The sequence below is a fragment of the Cryptotermes secundus genome, unplaced genomic scaffold (assembly GCF_002891405.2).
Source record: "Cryptotermes secundus unplaced genomic scaffold, Csec_1.0 scaffold708, whole genome shotgun sequence".
NCBI lineage: Eukaryota > Metazoa > Arthropoda > Insecta > Blattodea > Kalotermitidae > Cryptotermes > Cryptotermes secundus.
The window spans coordinates 1,010,123-1,037,375 of record NW_019726238.1 but is presented as its reverse complement, the minus strand read 5'-3'; the positions used below and the strand labels follow the sequence as shown (position 1 = coordinate 1,037,375).

Sequence of the window (27,253 nt, the reverse complement as noted above, 5' to 3'; positions counted from 1 at the left end):
GTTTACTAAACGTATTCCGTAACAGTAAGCAATGGAACTATATTTGGAAAGAAATGAAAAACAGATTAAATTCGATAAACTTTCCCTGCCATTCTGTTTACTTTTACTTTTCGTCCTTTGTTTAGCAAAGTTCTCTTTCTTCTTTGTCCTTAATGCATTGGGATCTATGGCCTATTCCCAGTCAGAATTAATTCTGAAATTATGGATCTTACAGACAGTCAGTAGGAGTCCTTGGATGGGTGATCAGCCAGTCGCTAGGTCACTACCTACACGGGATAGTACAAACACTGATCTGAGGGAACGCAGACATCATGTCTCAAGTGGGATTCGAACCTACAATTCCAGTGTGTGCTCACGAGAAGTTGTTATTAGGAATCCAGAACTTGAAATATAAAAAACCGTATTTTTGTCGCGCTGTTTTATGTGAATGCACACTTTGTTTCTTATCGCAAGGGAAGAATGTATTTGTGTGCATCGTGATAAGGAGAACATTTGGCCCCGAGAGAGAGACCGGAAGCAACATGAGACCCCGCAACTATTGCAGAATGAGAGGTTTCATCGAACATTATTGCGCAGATGGCAGTGGAAAAGTCCAGATGTAGAATACACGTGTGTGAGGTGTGTCTGCATTAAACAGTTTAGAATTTAAAGCCTGGAGGAAAGAAAACATTTGAGAACCACAGGCGTACAAGTAAGCTGGATGATAATATTGAAATAGATCTCAGGAATGTGATGTGAGGCTGTGGATTATATTAAACTGGTTTGGTACTGGGTCGAAAGACAAGCTTGTCTAAAGACGGCAATTTAATTTTCTTGTTCCATAAAAATGAGAAAATTTCTTGAGTAGCTAAACAACTGACAGTTTTTCAAGAATGATTCTCCACACCAGTGTCAAATAGATGGTTAAAGAAGAAATTACTGAAAAATTTCAGGCCACTTTCTAGGATTACCTTTATTTGTAATTGTTGGTGGTAGTATTGTTACGAGGACAAGTTGGGAGGGGATTCACATATCGATATCAGCCCCGCGCGCCTCTCTCTCGAAGTTTCGAGAATCCCCTTCTCCGTTTATTTATCTTGTTGCTTCTATAAATGTGTAGATTCGACCGCTCGCTTCATGACCCGAACGCTCTCGAAGTTGTAACCAGCGTGCAACTGTAGCTGTGAAGCTCGGGGAGAGTAGTCTGAGGTAAGCGGTCGAGCTGACTGCACCCACGGCGGAGAACTTCGAAGCGTTCTGCACTCTTCATCTCTGGAGAAAGTGTGAGCTGTGGAAAGCAAGTAGCGAATTCTGTGTTGGCAGCGAAGAGATTAGAGCAGTGGCGTGCAGTGGACTACAGGAACCGACAGCGTTACCACGAGTGTCTACTGGAAAACTGAAGCAACTGCTGTGAACAGATAAACGCCGCCGTGTTCAGAATTACTGCGCCCCGTATTTGGTAGCCTGCCATTCTAAAAAACAGTAACAAAATGTCACTATTCATCATGTTTTCTTTTAATTTTGACATACTTATGTGGGGGCACGCGGTAGCGTAGTTCGTTGAGGCACTGTACTACAAGCAGAAAGGTCACGGGATCGAATCCCGATGAGGTGGATTTTTTCAATTTACCTATTCCTTCCAGCCGCACTATGGCCCTGATATCGACTCAGCCTCTAACAGTAAGGAGTACCAGGAATATTCTTGGGGGTAAAGAGCGGCCGGCGCGTAAGGCTGACAGCCTCACTGTCATGTATGAGCCGATTGTGTAGAAAATGTGGGAGCCTCGACGTCTCGCAACCCTATGGGCCTTCACGGCCTCTTACAGGGATACTTTTTTTTTTAATTCGCTAAGTGGGGGGTTGAGTCCAGCTGGGTCCACTCGGCACGGCGGCCACTGATTGGCCTATTGTACCAGCCCCAGGTGATTATGATGATGGAAGAATTTGGTGGAATGAAGATTGGCAGGGGAAAACGAAGTACTCTGAGAAAACCCGCCCCAGCGCCACTGTGGCCACCAAAAATCCCACCTGACCATACCCGGGATCGAACCCGGGCCACCGCGATGGGGAGCCAGCGACTAACCGCTTGAGCTATGGCGCGGCCTGAAGATTGCCAGTTACATGTAATTGGACGAACACAGACCAGCAGATTGTAATATGTAACTTTTGAATTTTCCAACATAACAAGCAACTTGAAATGAGTAAATCAAACGCACGAAAATGGCACACAACATAATTCAGAACGTAGTGCATACTGGCACGTTGTTTGAGTACGTTCAAGCCCAGAACGCAAATTGTAAATTTCTTAATTTTTGCAGTTTGGTAACTCTTTAATATTCAAGCTTGTCACCAGAACATGACACTTCTTCATGTCGAGGATGAAGAAGACGGCCCCCAGACGTGGAGAGCAGATACAGACATGCTAATCAAACAATCACTGACGTCAGATATGCGGATGGAACTCCGACAATAACAATACTTTGCAGAGAACACTATTCCGGATGTAAGATTTGAGGTTTTCACGGCGGTGACTATGAAGGAAGCAGTCTTATGGGATTTGGCACCGTGTATGTGTGGTGTTAACTGACGTTTCGGAGGAACGTATCGACTCCATCTTCAGGGTAGGAGGAGAAATATAAGAAATCCGCAAGCGAAGAGACCGTGAGAACCGGTAAAAGCAGACTACTTTCTACGCTGAAGATGGAAGCGATACGTTCTTCCGAAACGTCGGTTAACACCACACATACACGGTGCCAAATCCCAGACGACTGCTTTCTTAATATTCCGGGTGTTGTTAGGACCGTTGAGTCAAGAAGAATAAGACGGGCGTTGCATCTGCTACACATGAGGCAGGCAATAAAATATATAAAATGTTTGAAAAATTTAAGGCTAGGGTCAACGAGCGCACAAAACACGTCCGTTGTGACGTACGTATTTTATGACGGACGTTGCTGAGGACACCACACAGTTGCAGAATGCGGTGCGTAGTTTTTTGTCTGCAATGGAGGCAGAAGAAGGCGTAACATGCGCTCGTGTGGCCCCAGCCTAAGGGAAGAAATCTTTTTAATGACCTATTTTTATAAGGGAGGATAATATTAAAGCGAATGTTACAGCAGTAGAGTGTGTTGTTTTTGATTAAGTTTATTTGGATTTAAATGTTTCAGTGGTGGGTTCTTATGGATATTCGGGGTTCTCAAATTTCAAGAAATCCTTTCATACCTTAGCGACTGGAATATTCTCATGATGGAACATTCTCCGTGAATTTACATTAGGTGAACATAGAGGAGAGATATAACCAGCTTCTGAATGCGCCGAGTTTGAGCGCTCTTCTCCAACCATTACTGAGACATAATGTAAGATTGCGTCGAAATGTAGCCTGTAATTTATGTTCTCTAATATATTTCTGACATGGTTTGAAGTCCCCCCACCCCCTTGCTACAGCTAACGGATCGCCCAGTCCCTTCAACATCTGCCTCGGTTCTACCCCTCACTCCCGTTGTCACTGGCAACAGATAGACGAAATATTTTCTTCCATGTATCTCAAAAGAAACAAAATGAAGACGCGTCACATTGGGGAAGGCAATGGCCGCTTAATATGACTTTCATGAGGGAGCACAATGCCTAGCGACGCGTTCACACACGAGAGAGTTATTGCAGTGTATCTCACGTCGTTGAAACGTTATACCGTCTGTATACTTCTCAGCAAGTTCCAGCTAATTAAACATGGACGTTCTCTTTAGGCACTGTACATATAGAACCTTTTTTTATTGCTAGTGGGGTGGGACTGAGTCCCTTGTACTGCGGCCACTTCCAGCCCCCGATGATAGGAGAGAGTGATTGTGGAGCAATTGGTGGAATGAAGGTTGGCAGGGGAAACCGAAGTACTTGGAGAAAACCTGCCCCAGCGCCACTTTGTGGGACTCAGACATCAGTACTCAAGGAACAGGACCAGTGTACGGTATCGACATGACGTCATGTCATCAACTAGAGAAGATGTGATAAGACGCAGACACGTGCTACTTCGGCGTGCGGATTCGAGTCTGAATCACGAATGAAGCAAGACTGCGTCTTTTATCTCAAGTCTTGCTGCTTGTCTTGACGCAGTTGGTGTGCGGACACCCATATACAACATGTTGTAGAACTGTATGCGTCATCACGTGAAGGATCTGCCATGTGACTGACTTGAACAAGAATCGACTCTTATCAAACGCTTAAATTTGTTCTCGAGATTTTATTATTATTGAACGGGTGGGTTTCCCCATGCACCGCGACTAATAGTCTATTGTACGTCCCCCTTTGATATTCTAACAGTCGCCATACCCTGCCACTACTGGTGCTCGCTATCAGCCCCGTTCAACCAGCAAGGCTGGCAGTGGTTCCCGATACTTCCCCATCTACCGGAGGCATTGGAAACTACTTGGGCGGGAAACTTTGCCTAATGTTGCTCAGAGGTCTCCTAGAGACATGAGGATCTTTTACGACACGGGACCCACGGCTTAAAGTCCCTCCCGGAGGACTTGTTCCCTGAATTTTTCCGCCCTTAAAAATTCCACGACCTCATCAGGGTTTGAACCCGCGTACTACGAGTCCTGAGGTGGGAACGTTACCTCTAGACTACGGAGGCCGCTTAAATAGACACATAACTCAAAAGTCGAATGATTAAAGAAGTGGCTTTGCCCTACTGCAGTCAGACGGTTTGACTCGCTGGGAGCTGGCTTTGAGCAGGCGTGGGGCACTCCCTTCCACCCCGTGATTTTTGTAGCTTGACTTAATTGGAACAGGCCGCGAGTTTCTGAAACGGAGTTGTACACCAAGACAATTAATCTCATGTTAATAAGTTCATGGCAGCACCAAACTCTCTCTCCGTCTAGGCGTTTGTGGGTTGGAGGGAAAATCAATTTATAAATCACCCTCCAGGCTACAAGAGGTGAGTCAGGGAATTGTGAGTGTCTTTCTCTTATACAAACGGATATGAAGCAGGAAGTGGAGTAAGTTGCCAGGTTCGGCGGTTGAATTGAAGAATATGTGGAGCGAAGTAACTGGAAACACGAGAGGAGAGATTGTCCGATGAACTATTTTCTTGCTTTGACTGACTTTATGAGAATAAATACTGTCACGTGTATGGTTTTATGCGTGACTTGTAAGACGGGATTTAGATTGGATGATTGAATTTTTTGACACCTTATACATACAACTCGAGACAACAGGCAGTTACACGGCTATTCCTGATCTGCGCAACTTATATTTTACCGTTACACACACACTAGGATCCTTAATATTCACTAGTCGTATCCTGGTAACAGATTTATAATCGTCTCACCCTAACTTCAAATCACACACGCAGTTCTATTTGCGCAGTCTATTTAATTTCTTATCATTTTTCCTCAATTACATGCGAACACCATCTCCAGAACTCGACCCAGTTATCGACAACTATTAAAACGACTTTCTTTCTCCCTTTATAATCCCTCTTCATGGATCACGCAGAAAACATAGCCTATATATTATTGAGAAGGCTTGTTTAGAGATCCGTTGCCTAGGAGCGGATGTCATATTTTTGGATGTATACGCTTCGGCTGGAATGTGTCTACCGAGTCGTTGCCTAGCAATGGTTCTGTACGTCACAGTGCTTCTATGGCTTATTGAATGGGGCTCTCAGTAACTGAAATTACAAATAGCTTTCAATAGTAGAATAATTGGTGAGTACAAATTGGAGTAGAAATCAGGATCTTCGAAACGTTAAGCAAGAGTTCTAAGCATCCGGCAGGATGTAACTGAAAAGTGCGGACAAATTTTGACACAAGTTCTAAATATAAGAAACTACATGGCTTTAGTCCACAAGCGAACTATACCGACCGAGCGACCGCCGCTAGTCAGCGAAGTTAGTGCCAACTTTAGCGGATAGAGGGTGTCGCGTGGTCAGCGCAACGGATCCCCACGGCAGTTAAATTCAGTTTTCTAGACCGGAGCCGCTGTTTCCTTGACATAGCTCCTCAATTATCGTCACGAGGCTGAGTGGATCCCGTTCCAGACTCATTACTCAGAAAATTGAACACGGGACCTCTGGATCTGTAGCCAGGAACTCTTGACTACTAGGCCACAGAGGCGGTCAAGTTCTCAATATCAAAAGAAGAAGAACTGTCAATATCAACATGAGTCCGGAAACATTTAATTTGTGATTTATAGCTAAAGAAATACTATAGAAGTTCATCATTAATATGTGGTCATGGATTTCTGATGAGTGTTAGTAGGCCCGCATGTTTTGCCACGTCGGCTTAGGGGCCAAAGCTACTGGGAGCTGTACCACTGGCAGAGCACGAATGTGGTACAGCCTAAATCCTTTTGTGCACCGTAACAGGAAAGTTGCATATTCTTCAAGCTAAGTAACTTCAGCGTAAAATAACGCCACCAACAGCTCCGTCACATTCTGAGTGACGTGGATATTAACGATCTTCCATCAGCTAGGGAGACAGATTGTTAAGTTCCGAAGTGGAAATTCAAGTGCAGTGAAAGGACGTGTATGTTATGCTACTGCCCTTATATTCTGTTTGAATAACTAAAAGAAATCACGAAAATCCATTAAGATAGGAACTCCGGGAATTGATCCTCGAGCTTTCCCTATGCAAGTCGCATGAATAACAATGCCTAAACTTGTCTCTGTTCCGTTAAGGCAAAGTCATTTATCATGTCCATCCTTAGTCTGGGTTTCTAAAGGGACAAGGAGGCTGCTTCTTGTCCTTCCTTACATGGCCATTCTAGTATGTTTGCCTGTGGTTCTGTATGGGTGTGAAACTTGGTGAGTTTGACATGCAATTCAGTAACGAAAAGTTTTATGCATTTGCCTGATGATGACCTTTAAAGGCCGAAGAACGCAGCAGAAGTATCTCCTAGAGCTACTTACACGTATTATTGATTGTTGTGTTGTTATGGTTTTCAGTAAGTAATTATAGAAGCCGGATATTTGTTCTAGTAGGAGTTAGTTTTCTGAATTTTCTTTCAAAATTTTGTTGCATCTCTTGATAGCTTAATCCACGCAATCGCGCGGAAACAACAGCTACCCTCTTCAATGTTGAGCATGTTTCTTGGTTAGAGTGAAACAAACAAAAGATTGATGAATTCACGAGAATGGATAGAAACTTTTGGATCACTCTGTATCTAGTCTTTGAGGGGAACGCATCATTTTATATAAAACTGCATTTCGTACTGTTAAAAACCCAATATTCCAATATGTAAACACACTCAGGTGAGCGTGTAAAAGTCGAATGCCCGATGATTGCTTAATAAGCCGAAACACGTTGTATGTCACAAACAGTGTGTGAGGTCCATACTACCTGTTGTGGTAACAGAATAAAGAAGCACAGGAGACCACTGTAGGTCGCGGTGCAAGGGCCAAACAGGCATCGCCAAAGCTCAAGTGGTTAGTCGCTTTCTTCCCAATGCGGCGGCCCGGGTTCGAACCCCGGGTCTGTTGAAGTGGGATTTATGGTGGACAAAGTGGCGCTGGGGCAGGTTTTCTCCGAGTACTTCGGTTTCCCCTGCCAATCTTCAGTCCACCAATTGCTCCACAATCACCCTCACCTATCATCTGGGGCTGGTACAATAGGCCAGAAGTGGCCGCAGTACAAGGGACTTAGTCCCACCCCACTAGCAATAAAAAGAAGGGCCGAGAAGGAGCCCCTCTTATACATTCATTCAACAGAATAAAGCAAGGAGAGTTCGGTTATTGTTGAATTCCTTTATAAGTTCTGAAAGTCGACAATAATTAGAAATAATTTGAACCAACGCCTAGAACAATGAATTGTATCAAGCAATACAGTGCAACAGTTACTTAAGAATCACCTATCTTATTAACACGTTATGAGGTCGAAATATGTCGTGGATGAATCGTTTATACAAAAGCGACCACGTAGCAGACCGACAGTCTATGAACACCACAAGAACTTGCACCTTCAAGACTGCCCTTGCAAATTAAATCGCTCAAATAATTTCGCTCTAACATTGATCGTTTTGTTCCGTTTTATGCTCAATACTTCAGCTCCGTGGGTACGCGGAGAAAGTTGAGCATGACAATTCAGGGGATATCCAATATCCTGAACGAGAATATCCATAGATTTTGTTAGTTCTTCCATATACTCATAGCTATAATACGTTGGGACAGGCGCCCCCCCCCCGGCCTTTCACTTCACCTTTGCGACCACCATCCCCCGCGCAATCTGGCGCAAGATAGCTTCTGTAGTTGACACAGAGAAATAATTGTCCTACGGCATATACATGGAAGGAGTCGCGCCATAGCGTAGTTGGTTGAGGCAGTATGATACAAGCCGGAAGGTCGCGGATTCGAGTTCCGATGAGGTGGATTTTTTCAATTTATCTCACCCTTACAGCCGCACTACGGTACTGGGTTCGACTCAGCCTCTAACAGAAATGAGTACCAGGAATATTCCTTGGGGGTAAAGGGCGGCCGGCGGTTAGGACTGACAACCTCACCGCCATCTGTGAGCAGATTGTGTAGGGAAAATGTGGAAGCCTCGACGTCTCGCAACCCTAAGGGCATCCACGGCCTGTTACAGGGATACCTTTACTTTTTTATATACTCACCGAGATTAACCAGTTATGATGGTGTAGTTACTTTCAACCCCCTTAATTGCATGGGAAATGAAGAAAACCACGAATAAACTCAATAAGATATCTGCTCTCTTCTGAACCTTGATGGCGTGTAGTGTGGCAGATATTTATCGACGTTTCGGAGAAACTGGACTCTTCTCTCTTCAGGCCCAAAGAGGCCACATGCAGTAAAGTAAAGTAAAGGTATCCCTGTAAGGGACCGTGAAGGCCCATAGGGTTGTGAGATGTTGAGCAGCTGCTCAAGAATTTCCCAGCATTTTATGGAAACCGAAGGTTCATTACCGTGTTCACAAGAACCCTACACTGGTTCCTATCCTGAGCCAGATCAATCCAATCCATAACGTCCCATCCTATCTCTCTAAGATCGATTTTAATATTGTCCACCCACCTACGCCTTGGTCTTTCCAGTGGTCTCTTTCCTTCTGGCTTTCAAACCAATATCCTATACGCATTCCACTTCTCCCCCATTCGTGCTACATGCCCTGCCCACCTCATCCTCCTTAACTTGATCATTCTAATTATACTTGGAGAAGAGTACAAGTTATGGAGCTCCTCATTATGCAGTTTTCTCCAACCTCCTGTCACTTCATCCCTCTTCGGTCCAAATATTCTCCTCAACACCCTGTTCTCAAACACCCTCAGTCTATGTTCCTCCCTTAATGTCAGAGATCAAGTTTCACACCCATACAGAACCAATTATAGTTACTACTACTTTTTTTTCCTTGGCGCTACAGCCCCAGTGGGCCTAGGCCTACCTCCATGAACTTCTCCGTTCACTTCGGTTTCTCTAGATCTTACACATTCGGTAGGACTCCTTGGGCGGGTGATCAGCTCGTCGCAAGGCCTCTACCTGTACACAAACACAGAAAAACGCACACAAACACCCATGCCCTGAGTGGGAGTCGAACCCACGATCCCGGCTTCCGAGCGATCGAAGACCGTGCATGCCTTAGACCGCTCAGCTACCGTGACCGGCCACTACTACTACTACTACTACTACTACTACTACTACTACTACTACTACTACTACTAGTAGTACTACTACGAATAATAATAATAATAATAGTAATTGAGGTAATTAATAACAAACTTGCCTCCAACTGTAATGAATTAAGCACTACACCATGGAGACGTATGGGGGGGTTGATGTATAGACCCACAAATTTTTGACCTTGGCAATAGTTCTAAGGTGAGCGGTCGGATTCACACCCCGGCCATTTCTCCCCCCTGAGAAAAGCACCCAGTACCCTTTGGACATGAAGCTAGGGGCACGCAGAACGGGTCTAGGCGATGTGGAAAGGAGAAAATTCTTGCCCTAACTCGAACTCCGACCCCTTGGCCATTTATTCCGTAGCCAGTTGCTGTACCGACTGAACTACTCCGGGTCCAAATAATGATAATAATATTCATTTCCGGAACACGTATACGATTGAATTATTCTCTCTAACGGCTTATCTAAATTTGAAATTAACTGTATTTCGAGATAGGAAGTGCAGCATCTTAAGGCAGAGAGTAACTACTGCAGGTACTAATACCTTTTGTTGGTAAATTTAAAGGCTTTATTTTCCAGAAATATTTCAAAATCGTTATATATGGTTTTTGAGAAAATAGTGGTTTTAAAAAGACGAATTTTACCCTATAAATGTTTCTAGTATATCTAGACCAAATACAGTGTTAGTTACTGGAGGCAAATAATTGACACAGAATTGCCTACAGCGAAGCGATTGTATTATTAACAAAGATATTTTCAGTATGTCCAATTGGAAAAATCTTTTGAAGTAACAATGTGAAACACGTTTTTATTTCATAAACTCCAGCATAAAGCAATAGCATGACTTGGGATTATGAAGGTAAAATATAATGAGGATTGAAATGACAGCTAATACTGGAAAAATCTTAATCAGCTTTGCATGATAAAAAAGATAAATGTGAAAAATTTGTTTTCTACCGGCAGGGCAGAAGGGATCACAGATGAGCAAAACACATGAATTAGGGAGCACATGAAACAAGTAGAAAATGGAAAATGAGAAAATGAAAGAGAGATATTGAGGGCAGGAAGTGCAGAGAGGAGGTTGAATGACACCTTGGCACTCTACTTATTAAGTCAATAAAACCAGTAAGAATCAAATTCTAAGATAACGTGTCACTGGGATCTTATTGTGCACTGCCACATGTAATGATCACAACGTATCTATTACTTTTGTTTAAAGGCCATTTTCCTAGACAAAATGTACTGATTTTGGGTTTGGCGGCAATTTAGCCGTGATGTTGATCGTAATCCGAGTGAGGCCGCCACATGCGAGAGGGCTACAGCACAGCGTTTTGGTGGAAAGAAGGTTGTTATGATTCTTTTCCTACCGAAAAATAAATATAAATTTTGTAATGATCTTAGAATATGCAAGTATAACTGAATTTGACCCTTTGTGCCGAATATCGCTTGCATTCAGCTGCCCGAAAGATTAGATTTATGTAAGGAAAGCTATCCCTGTAACAGGCCGTGGAGACCCATAGGGTTGTGAGACGTTGAGACTCCCACATTATCTAGACAATCGGCTCAAAGATGGCGGTAAGGTTGTCAGCCTTACGCGCCGGCCGCGTTTTACTCCCCAGGAAAATTATTTAATTAATTACATTTATGTAAATAGTATATTATTAATATACTTCGTTCCTGCCATAAATCACACCGCCCGTCTCCATTACATAGAAGTTTAAGTTTTTATGGGTAAATAATAGCTTATATTTCTGAGAATAATAGGAAATGCTTAAATAGACTGATCGTGGAAACGTAGAAATTCTGGATCATTCGCAAAGAGAAATTGCAGAAATTCGCCTATTGAATTTGAGAGGTGCAAAAAGATTTTTAGTGATATTTCATATTAGCGAGTTCTGCTAAAATTTGTGTGCAAGCTCCAGTTCCAGTTAAAATAGCAAAAAAATGCAGTGAATATCCTATATGAAGGCTTACATGCGCCATTGTGCGCATCTTGACTTGAACTCCATAGGCATTCCGTATAGTGACAACAGATTCCAACAGAAATTTAGAGAAAAACGAAAAAAAATTATGCCCAAGACACATTTTAAATAGGTTTTGCTTTTTTTCCGAAAATTAAACAAAGCGGACTAGCCTGCCAGAACTGTGATGTGGTACGCATATTTCCAACTTTTTTTTTTTTGGGTGGACTAAGTCCCTTCTATTGCGGCCACTTCTGGCCTATTGTACCAGCCCCTGATGATAGGTGAGGGTGATTGTGGAGCAATTTGTGGAATGAAGATTGGCAAGGGAAACCGAAGTACTCGGAGAAAACCTGCCCCAGGGCCACTTTGTCCACCACAAATCCCACTTGACCAGACCCGGGATCGAACCCGGGACGCCGCAATGGGAAGCCAGCGACTAACCGCTTGAGCTATGTCGAGGCCCATTTCCAACCTTTGTAGAATTTAAGGCCTTAATATGCTGAAGTATATCTCAGTAAAATGTCAAGTTGTTCCTGTACTTAGCTAATTAAGCACTATGCGACGAAGGTGTATGGGGGAGTGGATGTATAGAACCATGTTGTCTTGACCTCTGCACTAGTTGGAGGCAAGTAGTCAGCTTCACGCCCTGGCAGCTCTTCCCCCTAGGTAAAAGCCTCCGGTACCCATTGGGTGGGCCCAGAATCTGTCTGGATAAAATGGAGAAGAGAAGATTCTTGTCTCTACTGGGACTCGAACTTCGACCACTCGGTTGTCCAGCCCGTAACAAGTTGCTGTACCGACCGCGCTATCCCGGCTCTGTATCTCAGTAAACTCTCATAATTTTAATTTCTATATCTTGTACAGGTGGGCACGCGGTAGCGTAGTTGTTTGAGGCACTATGCTACAAACCGTAAGGTCGAGGGATCAAATCCCGATGAGGTCATTGGATTTCTTTTCAATTTACCTATTCCTTCCAGGCGCACTATGGCCCTGGGGTCGACTCAGCCTCTAACAGAAATGAGTACCGGGAATATTCTTGGGGGTAAAGGGCGGCCGGCGAGTAGGACCGAGAACCTTGCCGCCATCTGTAAGCAGATTTTCTAGATATTGTGGGAGCCTCGACGTCTCACAACCTTATGGGCATCTACGGCCTGTTACAGGGATACCTTACCTTACTTACTTTTTATATCGTGTACAGTGCTATTGTGGCTTGTGTTCTGTCATTTGTTCTAAGACACCCCTGTAGACATATGTGGAAAGTGTTGCAATTATGGGTTAGATTCGTAACGCATGTCCGATGTGAAGTACATATACGATTTTAGGTAGAACCGATGAAAAGAAACCTCTGCTTTAAGACGTTGTTTAGATGGCAGTGTGATACGAAGATGGACCTTAGGGAAATGGGGTTCGTGGATGTGAACTGAATTCTGATTGCTTGAGACAGAGTCTGGTCGCCGCCGCACTCATGTGAACCTTAGCAATTCATAAAATGTGGTCGATTTCTTGATCGCCTTGGCGACCATCAGCTTCTCGAGCGAAGGCTTCTCCTCTGCATAATTAATTATTGTTTAGTTTGGAAGGACCGGCTCTGTGGTCTAGTGGTCAACGTTCCTGGCTACAAATCCAGAGGTCCGGGTTCGATTCCCGTCGCTACCAGATTTTCTTAGAAGTAGTGTGTCTCGAACGAGGTCCACTCAGCCTCGTGATGATAACTGAGGAGCTATTTCAAGGAAATAGCGGGTCCGGTCTAGGGAACCGAAATAAACAGCCGTGGGGATTCATTGCGCTGACCACGCGACACCCTCTGTTCGCTAAAGTTGACACTAACTTCGCCGACAAGCGGCGGTCGCTCGGTCGGTATAGTTCGCTTGCGGACTGAAATCACAGTTTTTTTTTTTTCGGAAGAATGGTCGTTACTTGATATTCTGTTTCTGTTTACAGATTTATGGGGAGAACAGACGCCTCACAATAGAATGGAAGGAGGATTTTCAATAAAACTTCTTTTTCATCTCTATTTGGTTCTGGAGCTGGCGGTTTTCTCTCCGGCAGGTAAGTACGTGTGCATTACCTTATGTGTTACTATTGATTTCTATTTCATATTTAACGACATTTATACGTTGGTGACTACAGAAAATATATACCAAATGCCGGTTTTATAAAACTTTGCTCAGTCAGTGCGCACATAAATATAAACACTCTTATGATATTAAAGTGATACTTTTTATATTCCATATGACGAAAGCTAGAAGACAGAATGAACATAATATTATTTAAAACGTTTGTTTGAAATTCAGTGAATTTGAATATTAAGAAATTGATGCCTAATTTAATGACTTCCATATGCTTTCGTGGTACTTAATTAAGCACTCGGAAAAACTTTATTTTTGTACCATATAATATATGAGGTCATTTGATTTATTGGAAATAATGGTGTTGTTTAAGAACTTTGTGTTTTCGAGGTTTTGCTTAAAACCGTCTCAGCATTAACATCTGAAAGTTGTTTATAATTAATAGTATACAGGAGCACACACATACACACACACACACACATATATATATATATATATATATATATACACCTAGATTGAATAGATTGTAATATTACGAATTTAACTGATATTTTGCTCGATATGACTGTCATGAAAATTTATTGGTGTTTCGAATTCTGAAAACTTTTCTCCACTTCTAAACGACCTGTACTGAACGGTACGTCAGAGAGATATCAGCAGCAATGATAGCAAACATGTCTTCTCGCTACAAATTACAGAAATGTTGTTGAATTTTTATTTTATGTAGATCAGTGTCTGCCTCGATCCTCGATATATCATGCCTTGTGCCTACTGAATGTTTGAAGAAAATGAAAGGAAGGGAAACATTTCTTGTGCCAAATATGGTCGAGACGATTACCACAAATTGGAATTCCGAAGAGTAATTGCTCCGTGGAAAAGGAAAAAGGAGACTTTTTAAAATTAAAATGATTTGGAAATGGAAACACTTTCTAGGGCCTTACACATGCTGAGTTGTTTACCGCAGATAAACAGAAATTGAACAGGACTGTTGAACTTAAATTTGTCCTTGTGCTCAATTAATTAGGCACCGCGCTTTGGAGACGTAAGGGGATGGATGCTGTGTAGATGCATCATTCTTGACCTCGGCCCTACTTTGAGGTATATTCGATGTCAGAGATTCTTGCAATGGTGACTCTGAACACTACTGTTTTCTGGGGTCTTACACACGTCCAGAATGGTAAGAGTTTTCCCGTGTTTCGGAAGAGCATATTGCCTCCCTCTTCAGGGTTGAAAAGTAAGCCATTGAAGACCGCAAAATGCTAAATCTGTTTGATCTCTCGATTGGCTTAACCTTCAACCCTGAGAATGGAGGCAGTAGGTTCCTCCAAAATGAGGGTTAACTTTAGGATATCCTACAAGACAGTTCTCTCGAACTGTATTTTGTTGTCTTGTGAGACGCATTCTGTCAGAGGTTCCATAGCTCTGCAAGTTGTCAGATGGGGCTGTGTTGTTGAAAGGTAGTAATTCCTGACATCAGGTGGAAGAGTACTATAATTACATATTCTGTTGCGTCGATCGATAAAATGACCATGTAAAAGAGAGATGGGTAGGGCGTGTAGTACGCATCGGGACAGAGGAATGCATGTGGAATTTTAGTAACATAGCTAGAAAGAAAGCGAATACTAGGAAGCACTAGGGAATGATTTGACAGTATCATCCAGTGTGACTGAAATACACAGAGTTATATGCCCTTACATGTTTCGATCAATTAATGACCATCTTCAGAACACAAATAACAAAATGTTAAGGGCTCTCCTATTACATAAATAATAGTACATGAATGTAAGTTCTGAGGTTTTCACGGCGATGACTATGAAGAAAGTCGTCTTCTGGGTTTAGGTGCCGTGTATTCTTCGTTTTGGCCGACGTTTCGGAGGAGCGTATCGCCTCCATCTTCAGAGCAAGTGAATGGCTTGGAATGCAGAGAGCAGTAGCTACTGCTTTTCTTGTCAAGTGGGATTTGTGGTGGACAAAGTGGCGCTGGGGCGGGTTTTCTCCGAGTACTTCGGTTTCCCCTGTCAATCTTCATTCCACCAAATTCTCCATCATCATAATCACCCGGGGCAGGTACGATAGGCCAATCAGTGGCAGCCGTGCCGAGTGGACCCAGCTGGACTCCACCCCCAATTAGCGAATTAAATAAAATTGTCAACTCTAAGAATCAAAAGTGCGCTTTTCATATTATGAAACAAATTTTGCAGTAATTTAGATGAATCTGCACATTAACTGCCCAGTAAATGCGATCCTACAGTGCGCCATATCTTCAGGCAGAACTGCCGCAGTTCTCTTCGCGCTAGAAATTGTTTTCTGATGGATGCTGTATAAGCATATAGACTAAATAAACTTTGTATGTATATTTAGAAACGATGAAGTAAATTAACGTGATTTTAATAAGCTGTTGAAATACGTAATTTTTAATAAGCTGGAAGCCTTAATATTTGTATACCTGTTAGCAGTCATGAAATGGAACATTCATTTTCCCTTTCTATTGCAGTAAACTTGTACCCCACACATTATTGCTCATATTTTGAAACTACTCTCTCTGTGTTTATTTTGGACTTGCAGGCCCTTCACACTCGAGGAATAATGCGATTATCTTAATTATTTTATGTTCTTATTTACTGTATTTTGCAAATTGAGTTGACGGATGGAATAGCTTGATATTACAACAGCCTGCAACCCTATACATCCCAGCGCCTCTCCCTTCTCCCTCCTGTAACATGTCTACTGTCTAATTACCAGCATAAGGCAAACTTCATCTCGATCAGAATACGCACACTACTCGTACCTGGCCTGGCCTCATCCTACCTTCTCCCTCCTTCTCTCCTCTAGTGTCTCAATTACCTCTCCTCACTCCAGCTATCCTCATTGCGCATGCTCTCTGTACTCTCACGTTTGCCCCCTGAAGCCCTTCCTGCTTTTGTTGTTTGCGAAATTAGCTGCAGGCCTCTTTCTGTTGAAATTGCATGGATATTAGAAACTTCCATAAATCTCTGCTTCTCAGCCATCTCCGATGCTCATATATATATATATACACAAGTTGCCATATTAATGATTTTGGCTATAATGTCACAGTGATCATCAGCCTTTCAGAGCCAACAGGATCATGGCGCTGACGCTGTAGAAGTTACCGCGTTTCCACTGTCTAATGTAGCACATATTTACCGCGAAAATTAATAATTCAAGTGGCTGAGATTTCTGGATTAACAATAACGGGTTCCGGATAAGATGATTGGATTTATTAACACCTTCTCTTACAACGTCTCTCAATCACAATCAATTACAGCGCTATCGCTAGGCTACCCACTTCACAGATCACTAGGACACGCTCCATTCTCGTTCTCTCTTGTACTCCCGTTCTGTGCCCTCTTATAATTCCTCGGCACGGACCCCACGGAAAACACTTTCCTAAAAAAGGATGTTTATTGGCTCGTTACCCAGCAACGGATGTCCATCTATTGCTGATAGCCTAATTTCAGGACTGTTTATGCACCTGTTGCCTAGCAATGGGCATGGTGCGGACTACAAACATTTTTGCGATACATTTTCTATCGTTGCATGCGCGTATTTTGGGCGTCGCCTAGAAATGGCGCTACTTGTCACAATATGTCTTGATAATTATGAAGCGAGATTTTGTAAGAGTACAGTTGTGTGTGTGTGTCACATCTATACTTGCAGTAGAATTGACGTCACAGCTACCTTTACGGAATATTGACTTAAGCCGTAAAATGGCTCAGATGTTGAAGATAATTAAACAAATCACCTTAACTCTGTGTTTGCAGTCGGTTTCCGTTCTTCTTAAAAACAGACCACGCGTCATCGCCATCTTCGTCTCATGTTTCAAATAGGAACTTGTTTTAATTACTGTTTATTCAGCGGCTCTATTAGCATTTGGACGTGTTAGAATTCACTGCCGTAGCCTTGCTCCCAGTTTCCTTCCAGTCGAATGATAGAATGGCCTGATTTGAAATGCTGCCCAAGTACTTACCTTGCTTGACTCAGAACTGTTCAGCAATGCTGAATATGAAACAGAGGCGCTTTCAACTCGAACACAATATTCTGACACCTAGCATCTTGTACAGCCTTGTAGCAACGTACACGACAGAAACCAAACAGATTATTTAAACTTTTACGGACTGAGTTTCTTCTAGAAAATCGGCTCATAGATAGCGGTGAGGTTGTCAGCCTTACGCGCCGGCCGCTCTTTAGCCCCAGGAATATTCCTGGTACTCATTTCTGTTAGAGGCTGAGTCGACCCCAGGGCCATACTGTGGCTGGAAGGATAAGGTAAATTGAAAAAAATCCACCTCATCGGGATTCGACCTTCCGACTTGTAACACAGTACCTCAACCAACTACGCTACCGCATGCCCCCAATATTACTGTGTTATGGGATGTAATTTAGTAAGAATGTACCTCTCTACCAAACTGCTTTGTCTCACGTTCCATGAAACCAAAATATTTGTATATCTAACCTCTCATAAGCCCTGTTTTTGTTGTCGAAAGGCTCGCAGTAAATTTTCGTTCATTATCAATATTTTTTATTTGGAGGTACATCATTCTTTGCCGCTCAGTTTGTTAATGCTTCCCTAATTAGATTATTCTGCTCCATCACACTAATTGTTTTGCCTGTTTAGTTTTAGCTATATCTCTACAGTTTTGTTATTCATAAATCTTCATATGTACAGAACAGCATCCACCTGACTGATAAAAAGTAATTTGTTTAATGTAAATGATCTTTCCCTCAGTCCGCTTTAATGACTCCAATTAGCCCTTCCGTATTCTTCTTTACATTCGTACCTAATTAATTTACGACCATGAAAGTCCGGGCGTCAGGTGCGCTAGGATTTCAGTTTCTCTCAACGTGACTGTATTATTTTGGTTAAGGACTTTTACTGCTGCTGTGAAATGCTTTAACGTAGGTCTTAAGCATACCGATATTAGGATCAAACGTGGTTATATACGTACGTAAATTCACAATTTACTTTTGAGCTAACTTTATCATTCATTAATTTCAGAATTACTTATTTTTCCTTGGAAGTAAATAATCCCCTTTCTCTCTTGACTAATTAACTTGTCCACACTCGATACTGAATTATAATTCTTCCTTCTCATTTCCTGTCTAACACCGGATTTGTCACTGCATTTCCCATGCTTCTGCCATTAAATTCTACTAAAGTATTCAAATTCTCTATTGGGTGCAATTCTATTAATTTCTCACTCACTTCCCTGAATTAATAAACAAAATATTATAAGTGACTTAGAGTAAATACATAAAATCCAGCAACGATAATTATCAATATCAACCATATTATCCATAGGAAGCATATTAAACATAATAATGATAATTTTTTCACTGACTCTACAGCCCCCTTGGGCGCTGGCCTCCGATTTTCAGTTTCATGATAATTTTACAGACGGCAGGACACCTTGGACGAGGATGAACTCGTTACAAGGTCACTACCTAAACACAGGACAACACAAACACAGAACAAACATATACACATACCAAACATCAATGTTTTGTGTGGGATTCGAACGCACGATCCCGGCTTCCGAGCGAACGGATACAAAACATGCCCTAGACCGCTCGGCTACCGTGACAGGCAATGATAAGAATACCAATGGAGGCGATAGTGTGCAATTACTGAGAGAAACCAAAGCAACGATTTTAACGCAGATAGAGCAAAGGCAAATGAGCATTTATTCGAAGGAGAATGTACAGTAGAAATGCTAGTAGAAACTGTGTGTACTCCGGGTGAGATTGCAGCAGCTCTATAATATTTTGTCAAGTAAACAAAGAGAGCGGTTGGGAATCGTGGACTCAGCGTGACGCAATAACGCACGCGTTGCCAGTAAGCACTTCCCCGTTGTGATGTAACAGCAGAGGAGCCACCGCTGCTGCTAGGCAACAGGCCAGTAAACACTTTCCCGCTGTGACGTAACAGTGGATGTACGGCAGGAGGCGACGTTTCCCATTTGTCCGATATGTATCGGCAGTGGCAGTGTGTGTTGACAGAAGCCAGTGGAAGCCGACAGAAGGCAGTAGGAGCCAGTAGAAGGCAGTGTGTGTTGACAGAAGCCTGCGGTCAGCAAGCGCGGATAGCAGAGCAGTTCTGCAGTCTAGTGAGAGTTGTTACCACGAAAGGAGCGGCTTTGAAACGACTTGTTCAACATTTTGTGTTATAGTTACGTTGAACTGTAGTTACAGCGTAGAGTAACCCCTCGAATGCACCCCTCGAGGTCTTGTTTCACTAGGAGAGATGTGCAGGTTCTTAGAATATTCAATTGTGACTAAGAACTCCAATGGGCAACTGTTGTGAGGCACCCTGTGAGCGGTAATGCAAAACTAGGACATTCTTGTTTATGCAGGAGGAGTAGGTGGGACAGCACAGAAGATGTGAGCACGTCTCTGAGTATATTACACACGTCTGTCAGTAATCCCGATGGCACCTGGATTGAATTTCGGTTCCAGTTTGACAAGCCAAACAGATTTTCTGTCGCATCCACAGGGACGGTGATGGCAAACATTTTACAGAGACTGTGCCAAAAGCAACATCCATAAAGGTGATGCTAGAATACAGTTATCGAATATTTTTTGAAGAGAATAGCCCCTAAGGAAAGCTGCTTTTTTTGCTCTGCACATTACGAGCATAACAGGTTTATTGACTAATGTTCTTCCAGTATTCGCTAAGAGTTCACGTGTTTTTTTATTACGAATAAGTGTCCAACCGCGTAGCATAATACTATTGTTCTTCCCACCTCATAAATGTTATAAGTTTATCTGGTATTTTTACGGGTGTGAAACATTTTCTTAGGAGCTTCATAACTTGTAATCTTCTCCAAGTATAATTAGAATGATCAAGTCAAGGAGGATGAAGTGGGCAGGGCATGTAGCACGAATGGGGGAGAAGAGGAATGCATATAGGATATTGGTGGGAAAGCCAGAAGGAAAGAGACCACTGGGAAGACCAAGGCGTAGGTGGGTGGACAATATTAAAATGGATCTTAGAGAGATAGAATGGGATGAAATGGATTGGATTGATTTGGCTCAGGATAGGGACCAGTGGAGGGCTCTTGTGAACACGGTAATGAACCTTCGGGTTCCATAAAATGCTGGGAAATTCTTGAGTAACTGCAAAATTGGCGGCTTCTCAAGAAGGGCTCAGCTCCATGAGTATTTGTTACTGGTAGTGGGGCAGGACTAAGTCCCTTGCACTGCGGCCACTTCTGGCCTATTGTACCAGCCCCAGATGATAGGTGAGCGTGATTGTGGAGCAATTGGTGGAATGAAGATTGGCAGGGGAAACCGAAGTACTCGGAGGAAACCTGCCCCAGCGCTACTTTTTCCACCACTAATCCAACTTGACCAGACCCGGGGTCGAATCCGGGCCGCCGCGGTGGGAAGCCGGCGACTAACCGTTTGATCTATGGCTCGGCCAAGTAAGTAAGTAAGTACGTAAGTGAATCTTTTTCTTACACGTTAAGGTAAGAAACTATATTGAGTGCTGTTAAGAACTGGCTGCCGAGAAAGATATTTGAACATAAAATAGAGAAAGTAAAAAGGATGATAGGTAGAATTTCATTTTTCACAAAGCGAACCGACGAAATTCAAGAGAAAATCCGGGTTTTCAATTTATGTCACCGCTGTTTCTTGACGTAAGTGTACGTACTTTGATCCTAACTGCTTGGTAATGACTGCGCGAGGCCAATTTCCATGGATCAAACTTCGGGTGTTACTAAATCGAAGAAAAGCATTGGTTATTATATATATTTATCTATGGCCCTACAGCCCTTTGTTGGGCCCTGGCCTCTTCTTCAGTTTCGTAATCTTTTGCACAGACGGTAGAACTCTTTGGACGGGGGATCAGCCCGCCGCAAGGCCTCTATCTACACACAGGACAGCAGAAACACTAATAGACGCACAGAGACACAGTCTTCAAGTGGGATACGAACCCAGGATCCCAGTGCTGGAGCGGGCGAACACAATTCATGCCTTAGACTGCACGGCCACTGTGATCAGCGGTGGTTATCAAACTGCGATATGAATTTGTTATGCGACACACTTTTGGTTGTTTTGTCTACAGGCTCCATCCATTCTTTGGAACTTTGGAAGTAAGAAACAGCTGAGTGTGTCTCAGTGAGACTGTCATCTGGATTATTCCTTCGTCGACCTCTCGCCTTATAAATCTACACCACACAAACGACAGCGTAATTACCACTGCCTAATTACTCTGCATCAATTAGCAAGAATGTCGTAAAGTAGACGCAATGCAATCCGAAGTTGCAGACATAAAGCCTGGAAGCCAACCAAGATTTACAATGACGCAAATGTTTTTTAGGTTCAAACATTCACATTAAATTCAGATGGTGGGGGCACGCGGTAGTGTAGTTGGTTGAGGCACTATGCTACAAGCCGGAAGGTAGCAGGTTCAAGTCTCGATGAAGTCACGGGATTTTTTTTTCAATTGACCTAAACCTTCCAGTCGCACTATGGCCCTGGGGTCGACTCGGCCTCTAACAAAAATGAATACCAGGAATATACTTGGGGGGTAAAAGACGGCCGGCACGTAAGGCCACACCGAGAGAAGGGAACATTTCACGGATGCTGGCTTCAGTATGGTACAGGTACGTCCCTTGCTTCTGCCTGCTGTATCGCCATCGCTTTCAGTTTGTGATGCAAGATTCACTAACAAGGCTTACATTGTGTCAAACTGTTTCGGAACAGACGACCGAAGACCTTTCGTTTGCAGAACCGGAAGAACCGTGCTTCTCTATGACGGGGATCACCAGCATCCACAACAAATGCGTGTGCTCACGTGATATTCTTCATGTTATTCGTTCTCCATCGGCCTGAGGGCTGGAATTGCTACCCAGGTCGGCACATATTACTGTCTGTAATTACCTTGACTGCTGGAAGTACGCTTTTCCACTTGTGGTTTCAGCACAGTGGTGCCGCACTACATTACAGTCATGAAGTGCTCCAGCCTCAGTCCGAAATTTATGTTGGACGCTGAATATTTTACTGATGTGAAGCTCCAGATTCATAGCCTACACGCTCACCTGACTTGACTTCTCTCAATGCTTTCTTTTCCTGTGGGGTTATTTGGGGATGAAGTGACAGGAGGTTGGAGAAAACTGCATAATGAGGAGCTTCATAACTTGTACTCTTCTCCAAGTGTAATAGAATGATCAAGTCAAGGAGGATGAGGTGGGCAGGGCATGTAGCACGAATGGGGGAGACGAAGAATGCGTGTAGGATTTTGGTGGGAAATCCGTAAGGAAAGAGACCACAGGGAAGACCAAGGCGTAGGTGAGTGGACAATATTAAAAGGGATCTTAGAGAGATAGGATGAGATGGTATTGGTTGGATTGATCTGGCTCAGGATAGAGACCAGTGGAGGACTCTTGTGAACACGGTAATGAACCTTTGGGTTCCATAAAATGCTCGGAAATTCTTGAGTAGCTGCAGAATTGGCGGCTCCTCCAGAAGGGCTCAGCTCCATGAGTAACTAAGTAATTAGTTTTTCGAGGACTTTTGAAATTGTGGGTAGAAGGCTTATTGGTCGATAGGATGTGACGTCGGTTGGATTTTTTCCTGGCTTCAAGATCATTATGATGTTAATGAAGAAATTAACGGGTTTATAAGTTCGAATGAAAGACAGTCTACATATCAGCGCCATCGATATCAATGCAGAACCTGGTCCCGGTGGAACATATGACTACTACTGATGGCCATTTCTCTAGTCTGGTTGTAGTTTTGTGGAGATCTGACGCTCGGTTTCGCTGGTGTACACTCTGCTGTAGATGCAGGATATCACGTGAACTCCGAGTTTTTGTTTCGGGAGTAGTCTGACTTTCATTTTTCTGAGAAGAGTCTCTATTTGTTTGAAAGGTTTATTGATGATGTGGTTCATCTTGTCTTGAGACGTAGCAGAGATGTATCTTATGCCCCGAACATAAGCGGCCTCCGTAGACTAGGGGTAACGTTCCCACCTCATGACTCAAGGTACGCGGGTTCAAACCCGGCGGAGGTTGTGGAATTTTTAAGGGCGGAATAATTCAGGGAACAAGTCCTCCGGGAGGGACTTTAAGCCGTGGGTCCCGTGTCGTAGCTTTACGGCACGTAAAAGAACCTCATGCCTCAAGGAGGCCTCTGAGCCAAATTATTAAGGACATTTCCCGCCCAACAATAATCTCTAGCGCCTCTGGTAGATGGGGGAAGCATCTAGATACCGCTGAGCCAGTAAAGGCCGAACTCGCTGGCTGAGTCGGGACTGATGGCACGCACCAGTATCGGTAGGGTATAGAGACTGGTAGAATATCACAGGGGGACGTACAGTAGACGACTGGTCGCGGTGCATGGGGAAACCCACCCCCTCCAATAATAATATGCCCCGAACGCAACTAAAGACAAGAAATATATTGCGACATTCAACTGATATATGCCATTTAAGAGGAACGCACTTCAGTGAGTCACGAAACACATTTCAGCTATTATTACTCTAAATTCTGTGCCATACGTGAACTGTACATGATCGAGGCGAGACAAAAACTTGCACCCAAACTTGGAGCTAGCACTTTGCAGCTCTCCTGACTTCAGTGACGCTCTGCATTGACGAGACAGCAATTGAAGGCCTTGTCGCCCTGCCTGGTTACACTTGCATACCTCCTCCTCGTCTGCCTTTCGTCTCATCATAACTCGACCGAAAGTTTTAACGCTGCCGTCAAGCCGAGGAACTATTACGTTAATGGCAGTTTCTATTGTTGGGCTTTGTTGCCTTTGTGATAGCAGGTGATGTCTTCTTCGCCCCCTCCCCCCCCCCCCACTTTCACGCAACGCTTCCACCAGCCCTATCATGCATTCACATCTCACTATCTCAGTCACACTACATCAGTAATCGATTTCCATCTCTCTCTTACCAGTCTGATGTACATTCTCTGATTCGTCTATTACTCTTCTTCCCTCTTCATACTACGTCAGATCCTTCGTACTTCTGTGGGGGACTTCCTCTTCTCGAAATGCCAAGCTCATCCAAGAGATCGCTTTGCTCTTTTGCTCAGCTTTCACAATTAGATAGCTCCTCTACAAAATAGCGCACCCCTTGAACGTGTGAAATACGAAACAAGTTTCTGAAAACATTTCTCATAACACCAATTCTGTATGGGTGTGAAACTTGGTCTCTGACATTAAGGGAGGAACATGGACTGAGGCTGTTTGAGAACAGGGTGCTGAGAATATTTGGACCGAAGAGGGATGAAAAGTGCATAATGAGGAGCTTCATAACTTGTACTCTTCTCCAGGCATAATTAGAATGATCAAGTCAAGAAGGATGAGATGGGCAAGGCGTGTAGCACGAATGTGGGAGACAAGGAATGCGTATAGGATACTTGTGGGAAAGCCAGAAGGAAAGAGACAACTGGGAAGACAGAGTTGTAGGTGGGTGGACAGTATTGAAATTGATCTTAGAGAAATAGGATGGAATGGGATGGATTGGAATGATCTGGCTCGGGATAGGGAGAAGTGGCGGGCTCTTGTGAACATGGCAGTGAACCTTCGGGTTCCATAAAACGCTGAGACATTCTTGACTTTATCATTCTGTTTATAACTGGAGTTCCTATAATTTTTTAAAGAACTAATTCTACCGTCAAATCATATTTCTTTGTCCACCACAAATCCCACTTGACCAGACCCGGGATCGAACCCGGGCCGCCGCGGTGGAAAGCCAGCGACTAACCGCTTGAGCTATGGCGTGGCCTATTACAAGAATTAGTAAACGTCTACGCAGTCATGACTGGGCCTTCGCGCCATAGCTCAAGCGGTTATTCGCTGGCTTCCCACCGCGGCTCTGGTCAAGTGGGATTTGTGGTGGACAAAGTGGCGCCGGGGCGGGTTTTCTCCGAGTACTTCGGTTTTCCCTGCCAATCTTCATTCCACCAAATTCTCCACCATCATAATCACCCGGGGCAGGTACAATAGGCCAATCAGTGGCCGCCGTGCCGAGTGGACCCAGCTGGACGCCACCCCCCACTATGCGAATTAAAAAATATGCTGTTTTAGCGATTTTCTGAAGTTTGTCCATTGTGTAGTATTCCCAAAGGACATGTTTCGTCATCAGAATCCTTTTCGCTCCTGACCTATTCTCCTGAGGACTGAAACACATCCAATCTGCTAAAATCGTGTTCTTTCAGAAGAGTGGATGACGGACGAAGCCGGAAACTCAGTTATGTTCTGCTCAGAACGCTTTAGAATACACGTATACATTTGAAATGCATGTGCGTAGGCAGATGGCAGCACTGAAGGCAATGGATATTTCGTGGATTACGGGACTTTTATTCCCGAGAGAGACAGAATCTTTTCTATTTTCCAACGCGCCCATGCCGGATCAGGGAACTCCCTCTGCGCTATTGAAGGGACGTCAGAGGTTCCTTCTCTTTCTTTTTCTATGGCTCTATAACTCTTTGGGCCCTGGCCCATTTTTCCGTTTCTTAATTTATACTGAGTCTGTGAGAATCGTATCAGCAGTTAAGAGGGTAGAGTTCGTTAGTGATAGGATATCATATATAATACTAAAAGGTCACTGGTGTGATATCATTGTTATGAATGTTCACGCCCCAACAGAAGAAAAAATTGATGATATTGAGGACAGGTTCTACGAAGAACTAGAACTTGTATTTGATAAATATCCGAATATGATATGAATAGGAGATAGGATGGATTGGATTGATCTGGCTCAGGATAGGGACCAGTGGACGGCTCTTGTGAACACGGTAATGGAACTTAGGGTTCCATGAAATGCTGGGAAGTTCTTGAGTAGCTGCACAATTTGCAACTTCTCAAGAAAGGCTCAGCTCCATGAGTGAGTGATACACCAACGGTAGGTCTCCTAGGACCTAGCGAGGTCCCTGCCTACACAGAATAATACGAACCCAGTGCTCGAGCGGGCAAAGACGTTTCACACCCTTGACCGCGCGGCCAGTGTGATCGACCGGTGATTACTTCTACTACAGCCCTCATTTGGGCCTAGGCCTACCTCCATGAAACTCTCCGTTCACTTCAATTTTTCTAAGTCTTACACATTCGGTAGGACTCCTTGGGCGGGTGATCAGCTCGTCGCAAAGCCTCTACCTTTACAGAAACACAGAAAGACGCACACAAACATCCATGCCCTGAGTGGTATTCGAACCCACGGTCCCGGTTTCCAAGCGAGCGAAAACAGTGAATGCCTTAGACCGTTCGGCTACCGTGACCGGCAGGTGGGAGTAAATTAGCCCAAGCCTGGAGCTGACCACTCACTTCTATGAGAACGCTAAGGAATGCTGGAACTTTATTTTCACACCACCCTCACTACTTCGTTGCTCAGTGCTTAAACACTGAACTTAACTTCTGTCTTTTTCTTATACCCAATTATACTGTATATTTTAATTGGCAGTTTGGATAATCGGGATGTCGATATTTGGCGTTCTAGTTTATGTGTCCTTTAGGTCTGTGCTCCCTTTGTTTAGCGTCTGTTACAGCACGTGCGTTGCCCCTTGATTTAAGGGTCCAATTAATGAGCCCACGCGCGTGCTTTATTCATGAGACGGAGAAAGTAGCTGCAGGGATAGTCGAGTGCGCGCTGCTTA

The 27,253-nt window shown here is 43.6% G+C and overlaps 1 protein-coding gene across 3 annotated transcripts in view; it reads left to right on the top strand.

Moving 5' to 3' along the window:
• Nucleotides 1-27,253, top strand: part of LOC111864098 (Down syndrome cell adhesion molecule-like protein Dscam2) — a 368,724-nt gene that overhangs the window by 161,851 nt on the left and 179,620 nt on the right. For all 3 annotated transcript variants that reach the window (XM_033751326.1, XM_023851121.2, XM_033751328.1), the window contains exon 4: nucleotides 13,501-13,608. In XM_033751326.1, the coding sequence (XP_033607217.1) occupies nucleotides 13,533-13,608 (76 nt within the window). In that variant the 5' untranslated portion in view covers nucleotides 13,501-13,532. The remainder of the gene's footprint in view (nucleotides 1-13,500; nucleotides 13,609-27,253) is intronic.